The 8,022-nt window shown below is 39.4% G+C and overlaps 1 protein-coding gene across 1 annotated transcript in view; it reads right to left on the bottom strand.

Moving 5' to 3' along the window:
- Positions 1 to 347: 347 nt before the first annotated feature.
- zgc:171971 (uncharacterized protein LOC569690 homolog) overlaps positions 348 to 8,022 on the bottom strand; it is a 10,275-nt gene continuing 2,600 nt past the window's right edge. Inside the window, exons 2-8 of the mRNA XM_034860133.1 lie at positions 7,109 to 7,155; positions 6,859 to 7,013; positions 6,659 to 6,783; positions 4,992 to 5,103; positions 4,467 to 4,750; positions 3,412 to 3,564; positions 348 to 869 (exon numbers count right to left, since the gene is read on the bottom strand). Of these exons, the coding sequence (XP_034716024.1) occupies positions 729 to 869; positions 3,412 to 3,564; positions 4,467 to 4,750; positions 4,992 to 5,103; positions 6,659 to 6,783; positions 6,859 to 7,013; positions 7,109 to 7,155 (1,017 nt within the window). The 3' untranslated portion in view covers positions 348 to 728. The remainder of the gene's footprint in view (positions 870 to 3,411; positions 3,565 to 4,466; positions 4,751 to 4,991; positions 5,104 to 6,658; positions 6,784 to 6,858; positions 7,014 to 7,108; positions 7,156 to 8,022) is intronic.

Here is an 8,022-nt window from a genome sequence, read left to right as displayed (position 1 = left end):
TGGTGTGAGGATTGCCTCACACCAAACTGATCCTGTAGCACCGATGATGTTTCTCTATTTATTTCAGATTTCTCTTCTTTTTTAGTTTTTTTTAAATACACAAGTTTTTATTTTATTTTCCTGTTAGTACTTTTATCATAGGGTCTGTGCAATATTTTCAGTGGCAATACTGTATGGATACACAGGCGCCAAGTATGGATCTGTGGATCTGGATGTGTTGGTCAGTTTGTCTCCCTGTCGATCCTATTTTGCAGCAATAAAATTGAAGTGATATGACCAAACAGAGAAATATATCTTTTTAGATAAAAAAAGATGTTGACATTCTGGGGACATCATTTGAAATTGGGAAAAATTAGAAGTTGAAAAAAAGGTTATAAATTGCAATATATCGCAGACTATTGCAATGTTTAAAATTGCAATAATAACGTATCGTGGCATAAGTATAGTGATGATATCGTCTTGGGAGGCATCTGGTGAAAATTTACAAAACGAGACCATAGCATACAAAGGATCAAAGAAAACTGGTTACTGAGGGTAACCTACATAGCTGCCTTAAAACCTCAGAGGAGAGGTATGGAGACTATACAAACCTGTAATTTCATCCACAGTGATCAGTTGGTGGTGTAACAAAACATCAGATCAGGAATCCCACACAATTCAAACAAATCGGAACTTCTTTCAAATGGTCTGGGACTCTCAGCTGTGTTGGGGTTCTGTGCAGTGGATGATCAGGGTCCTTGTCCCTGCTGCGTGGCAGCTTGTCTCAGTAAAGCCTGGAAGTCCGGAGATAAGACCAGTTTGTGGTGGACGTTCCCTAACACCATCATGTCTCCGGTTCGGCCATCAGACAGACGCACCGACACCAGTTGCTGCAGAAGGAAGAGGGATAGATAGCTTCTGTATTAATAGTGTCAGAGTGGCTTTGTTTTTCTAAACACATATTATTAGCAGACATAACCTGGTATTAGAATAGTTAAGTGTTCAGTTTTAAAAAGGACTAAAAGAAACGTCCAGTAGAGTGCATTTGGCAATAAATTATACTGTATGTTAAAATTATTAACGTCTGGTATATTGTTCACCTAATTTTTGGAAATATTTTTTCCTTAAGAAAAAATGTATTCATTTTTAAAATGATGTTTAACATTTTTTAATTAAAATGTACTGTATATTCTAATTAATAGGGCATAAATGCAGGATTTGGCAGATTTTATGCAGTTTTACGCGGTAAAAACAATAAAAAAAAAAAAGTACTCCAAATGTAAACATTTTTCCATCCAAGTAGGAAATGGTCTGCTTTACTCTGCTGTTTTTTCATTCTGGATTAGCACTGAAAACTGTAAAAAAAATCCTGTGATATATTTGACGCACTTGGTTCAGGATTTAGATAAAATCCATAGCTAACTGCAGTCACTTCCACATCAGTCACAACAAAGAGTAAAAATTAGGGTTACTTACTATATGCTGTCCACCTACAAAATATTCCAATTAGCTTCAACTTAAAAAGATGAACCTGTTGCAGATAATTGTAAACTTTATTTTTGGGAGATTATGATTTATCTGAAATTCCTTACAGTTTTCAACTCTACTGAGAAGATATGTTGACGGGTTGATTTTTTGTTGTGTGTCTGATAACGGGGCTGTAAATTAAAATAGTCTTTAAAAATCCTTCCAACTAGACAAATACCTTTATGATGGGGATTAATAAAACTATCCAAAATGCAATTTTGGTAGTGCGGATGAGTGAGCCATGATGCTTTTATTTTGGTTTTGTCCCCATTTTATTGTGTATTGCCTACAACAATAATACTTGGTGATTGAAGAAGCTGAAACTAAGTACTATTAAATACTGTTGTATAATGGGCTAAAATGATCATTTTCAATGTAAAGACAAAAGAAAGTGTAACTTTTGTGTTCGTTTGGCACTATTCTATTCCAGAGTGCACATGTTTTGCTTGTGGACGAGCCTCTCGGATCCACAGGGTTAAACAAAACCTTAACATCCCCAAAACATTATTGGGCATGTCAATACCCATCTTCACCTTGTTTTTGGCGAAGTAGTCTTTGAATGACACTCATCTCCCATGTACGTTCCTTATTACGCAATTAAAAGGGAATTCCGGCCGATTTCAATACCTTGCTCTGTTTTTATTATTATAATATTTATTATTTTTAATTTTTTAAATTGGTGGCGCTGTCAGTAGCAAGACAACCAAAACCAATCGGTGCTGTCTACACCGTGTTATCCTCCTGCTAGAGTTAGCACCCAATAGGCAACAGGGCAAGTTTTAAACGTGTTTTTAACCTCTAAACATGCTCGAAATGTCATTACAAGTGCCTACCCATGTGCAGTGATTCCTTCTGAGTGAACACAGTGAATCTGACTGCTGTAGATGTGACAGAAAGGCATAAAAGCTGTGTTAATTCAGTCAGTGCACATACATCTGTTTATTTCCTGTTTTCTAGTGAAGTCAACACCAGTCGATTGACACAACTTTTATGTCTTTCTGTCACATCTACAGCAGTCAGATTCACTGTGTTCACTTTGATGGAATCACGTCACATGGGTAGGCACTTCTAATTACATTTTGAGCATGTTTTTAAGCATTGGTGTAAATCATCGACAGTTAATGAAATCAACCAACAGATCCCATTGCTCTGGACGGAGACCAGTGAAAGATATTAGAAGTACTTTTTCCGCTGATGGCTGAGCGTTTCTGCGCAGCCTCCAACTGAGCTTGAAGACGTAGATGTGACGTGAGCAACGTGTCTGAGCGTAGGTATAGTATGTTAGGGGATAACATAGGCACAGGCTAATTCATTCTAACTGAAATGCTTGTTAACATTAGTAATTAAACCTAAACAGCTAACGTAAGTCTAAACTGTCTGTGAGCTTACCCTGTACTATACGGTGATTTCTCTACTGTGCGACAGTAAGTTGGTTGGTCGAGTGGTTATGACACAATCGTTAGCCTATTTTTATAAAGATGTCTGCTATGGAGCAGCCGTGAGATGAAAGGTAATGGAGCCTTTTATACATTGTCGTGTTTCTTTATAAATAAACAGTAGACAAATAGAGTCTTAAAACGCTTCAGATATAAAGTTATTTGCTGTCAAAGTGGGGCCAAAATGAATGGCGGTCAACGGAATGTTAAAAGTAGGTGATGGCTTGGTAGCATCAAAATGGCTCCATAGGAGCTACACCTAGAGAGGAGAGGCGTACCCCCTTGGTCCTGTCGCAAATCTTTGGCCTGGGCTTAAAGTCACAGATGTTCTCATAATAATTAATGCTATGTATACTATTATATGAGACACACACACGCACACGCACACGCACACGCACACGCACACACACACACACACACACACACACACACACACACACACACACACACACACACTTCCTGCAATTACCTGCAGGAAGGAGAACGCAGCGCCCTCAGAGACGTCCATGACAACGTGACCCAGCTTCAGCTCCACTTTTCCTGACTTCCTGATCTGCAGTTTACCCAAAAATCCTTCTGGGAGTTGGGAAAGCACCGGGCAGCCATCCTTCACCGCAGCCTCCTGAAGACAGGCAGAGATACATAATCTGGTCAGAATGGGCTCAGACTAGCATGTTCGATTAAAAAGATCAACAGTACACTTCTCTGCTAACAGCCCTATCAAAACATTTTGGATATAAATGGCTCTGTTCTGGCACATTGTGAAAACCTTTTCACTAGTGCCGTCTTACCTTTTCTGTACCAGTAAGGTATTTTGGTGAATGGCTGTTAGTGAAAGACCCTTTGGGGGGGGGGACTTTGTAAACTTATAACATGCACAAAAAAAGATTTATAACACCCTCAACCCTGTACAATCACAGTCTACAGTTATAGACATACTTTTTTTTTCCCGAGACATGGATCAGGATATGTATGCTGCAGAGATGTCATCTTAATGTATAAATTGATATATGACTATAAAGTAAATTAAATTCAATCTCACAGAAATGCATTGATCTCACACAGAACAATAATATGTAAGACTTTTTACAATTGTTTTCCCAATTCCTAGCATTAAGGCAAAAACTAAAATAAATAATGTAATTAACACAAACAAAATACTTTTTAGATTTTTTTTCATAGAAAAGTCCATTGTGCAGCATGTAATGCGCAAATGAGAATCTATGCATTGTTTATTACATGTACAATATATATCATTATTTTAGCTTGTTTGTTCCACTTTTGTTTATGTAGCAGTGACAGTTAGAAAAGTGGCACCAGATAAATAAAAACAGTGCAGTTGTGGACTTGTGAATTGTTGGGTCCTTGTAAATTATAGAGTGTGGTCTATACCTACTCTATCTGTAAAGTGTCTTGAGATAACTCTAGTAATGATTTGATACTGTATAAATAAATAGAAGCCCTCTTTTGCAATGCCAAAGTTTTGTGCTCAAAGAAGGAAATGTGTCTATTCCGTTAGCTCACTTGTGCTAGATGTGAAGGCCTCTTGTCTTCAGCCTTGCCTTCCTTCTTGGCAGATTTCCCTGCTGTAGATCCTTGTGGGGGGTCGACCATCTGTCCAGGCGCTCGGCCTGGCATACTGTCAGGTAACTGCATGAAGAAGAGCTCCTCTCTGCCCGACAGGCTGATATCCTGCAGCAGTTCTACCAAAGATGGGGGCTCTGTTTTGGGCAGCTCTGTTCTGCTGTGGCCTGCTCTGCTCTGAGCCCTACAGGAGGGAGGTCTGAACAGAGGAGGGTTCTCTGCACCTGCCAACATGACGACCACAAACACTTCAACACAAGAACGGGGTGCAACCGATTACTTACTGGGACGTGGCAGTACAGGCAGGAATGCAAGTCATTTTTTTAGTTGATGTTCCATACACTTTCCATTCACACATGTCCACAATGTTAGTACCTTAACGTAAGCTCTTTGTTTACAGGCGTGTGATGTGACACTGTTAGTGGTGAGACAGTAGCAGTAGTAGTCAGAGGTGGTTTTTCTCACATGTTGTGGTGGTTGTCAGTGTCCGACTCTTTTTGAAGCTACTGGACTGACACAGAGGCAGCTGGATGGGTTTCAGCTTGTCATCATTCCTCAGACCGGGATCATCTATGAACTGTAGGTGCAACATATAACATATGTTATGGCCAATGGTGAGATGGGTGATTGTTATTACTGCAAATTAGAATTAGTTTTTTTATTTTATTTTGAATGGTCATTGCAACATCAACTGGTGCAATATACATATCGCGAAGGGCTGCAACATATCGCAATAGACACGAGAAAATATCAGCATAAAACACATTCATTTTTAACGCTCTTTTTTTGGGGGGGATGCCTTTTGTATTCAATTTAATGTTCAAATTTGTTCAATAAAATAATGTTTGTTGTACTTTAAAAGAATACTAAAAGCAGCATAAATGTAGAACTGTTTATTTATCGCAAGTTATATTGTTATCGCGATATTCAACACCGCATATTGCAAATTTTCCTTGTATTGTGCAGTGCAAATTAAAACTCACTGACTCACCAGTGGGAGTTATTACAGACTGATGCTGCGCAGCTACACATTGTGCAAAACCAAAGGACTTTATTGTTTCAAATTCTAGTGTAGGAATGAGCTGAGACTGTATTCCTGAAAAACAGCAGCTTTCTGCTTGTAGATGAGACAGGAAACAGCCACATTAAACTCTTTAAAAAACAACTGTCCACATCTCCTTTGTCTTCCAGGTCTAGAGACATTACTGTATCAGTTGTGTGATGGTAAATCAGAGTGCCGTGATGCACAGTTAATTAGCCTATGTGAAATAGGACCAGCCCTTCTAGAAAAGCATTCGTAACTAAAAGACTGAGAAAAAAACGGCAGTTTAGGACTCCTGCTTTAGTTTTATGATATGATGTCAAAGTCAATATTCTGATATTAAAAATGGATCAAATGATTATCTCTAATGTGAAAGTTGTCACCAAATATTTTTTTTAGGAGTTGGTAGATAACAGACCAGAGCTACGCGGAGGGTTAATATATTGGACTTGGAATGATAGGGTCCTTGCTGAACTGCAGCGGAGGGAATTTTGTACAAAATGACTAGTCTTGCTTTGCCAGACCCTCCTCCAAAGCGCGCTGAAGGAGGGTCTGTCTACTCAACACAGCATTCAGGAATGAGAGGAAAGCGTGCTTCGGTTTATTAGCATTTCTTTAAACCCATCACAATCGTCACGGCCAGATGGTGCAAAACTCCACAAAGAGCCGCTGCAAAACGGTCGTACGAGAGAAAACTCAGAGTGGAAAGATAGTCTAGCTAGCTGTCTGGATTTACCCTGCACAGATCTGAGGAGCAGTTAACCATAGTCCTCAGAAACCCACCAAATTTAAAATTCCAAGCATAGGGAAACAGAAAATTCATGCATCCGGCGGAATTTCCTGCAGCACCGAATCAATGCCGGAAGTGAAATGCGAAGGATATAGACTACAAAAAGACTAACAGTGAAATACTTACTTGATTTGCTAAATCAGACTGAATGCTATGACTATGCTGGAGCTGCATACAACCTTCAGTAAATATTACAGAAAAAGAAATGATTGTATGGACACCTGACTGTTGTTTTAAGACAGCCTTGCACATGTGTGAATGTATCCTTTTAAAGTACAGCAATTAGCAGGAGATACTTACATCATCCCTCTGTAGTTTACTGAGTATCTCATCTTCATCGTCCTCCGAGTCTTTCCTTTCTTTCTTCACCAGTTTACACACAGGAGAGGTAGTGGAGTCATGCAGGTCTATAGCACCACGCAAGCCTGAACAGAGAGATGGATTGTGAAGGATGCTCAAATTTCACTGAAAAAGAAAGGAGAAAGGAAAAGGTTGTGTACCTGTTTTGGGTACGGTGTCGGCAGGACCCTGCTCAAAGATGGAGTGAGACTGGATAGTCTGATGCCTCTCTTTCCTCCTCCCTCTGTTCTCTCTCCTCCTTTCATCCCGCTCTCTTCTCTCTTTTTTTGGAGTCACACGGATCTCATCCTTTAACCTGGGAGAGAATTGAATATGATATTTATAATGCCTATACTAACAGCATACATTAATAAATAGAAGACTGGAATTATCTGATTGATGGCCACTCACTCATCTTTGCTTTTCCTCACAGCGTGGACATTTGGCTCAAAGTATTTCTTCGGAAAAAAGAGAACACAAATAAATACAAAACATTGTTAATACTAAGTATTTCTTCATTAGGATTTAAAACAAAGGTGACGCAAATACATGGAACATTTAATACATTTTTTTTAGCTGCCAAATTCAATATGACTTGAAAATATGGCATTAAAATGTCCATTTAATTTGTTTTTTTAACATTAACCCCCAGCCTGCCTTTGGTCCCCAGTGGCTAGAAATGGTGATAGGTGTAAACCGAGCCCTGGGTATCCTGCTCTGCCTTTGAGAAGATGAAAGCTCAGATGGGCCCAACTGGAATCTTGTCCCTTATGAGGTCATAAGGGGCAAGGTTAACTCCCCTTTCTCTGCTTTGGCCGCCAGAGAATTTGACCCACCCATGAAAGAGAGAGTGGCAGTTGGTCAAGGCCGAACCCCAGCCTCCTCCCTCCCATCAGCACTTACATCAAAGCAGACATCAGACCAAATTAGTTTTTAAACTGAGACCCTAATGTTGACCCTGACCTTCCTATGAAAGAAGGAAATGTGTTTTATCACCGTGTAAACAGTTTAACAATAGACCAATTATCGTTTTTTTTTGGAGTTAGCAGATTATCTGTATCTGCGTTTTATTTGCCTAATAATAAAATTAGAGACTTAGACTTCGCTTTATTTATCCTTTTGGGATGACTTCCGCAAGTTCCAGCATCCGTTTTTAGCGAGAACAATACAGTATAGAGAGAAAAAGAGGAAGGTGGTATAAAGATAACAGTAATAACAGTAATAATACCTGCTGAACAGATGGCTGCTCCACCTGGAGGACAGCGGGAGCACTGTGAGAGTCATGTTTTTTGACTTCTCCAGTGCTTTTAACACCATCCAGCCTT

Source organism: Etheostoma cragini, chromosome 21 (assembly GCF_013103735.1).
Source record: "Etheostoma cragini isolate CJK2018 chromosome 21, CSU_Ecrag_1.0, whole genome shotgun sequence".
NCBI classification, from domain to species: Eukaryota; Metazoa; Chordata; class Actinopteri; order Perciformes; family Percidae; genus Etheostoma; species Etheostoma cragini.
Note: the sequence above shows the minus strand (reverse complement) of the source record. Positions and strands in the feature narration are given on the sequence as shown.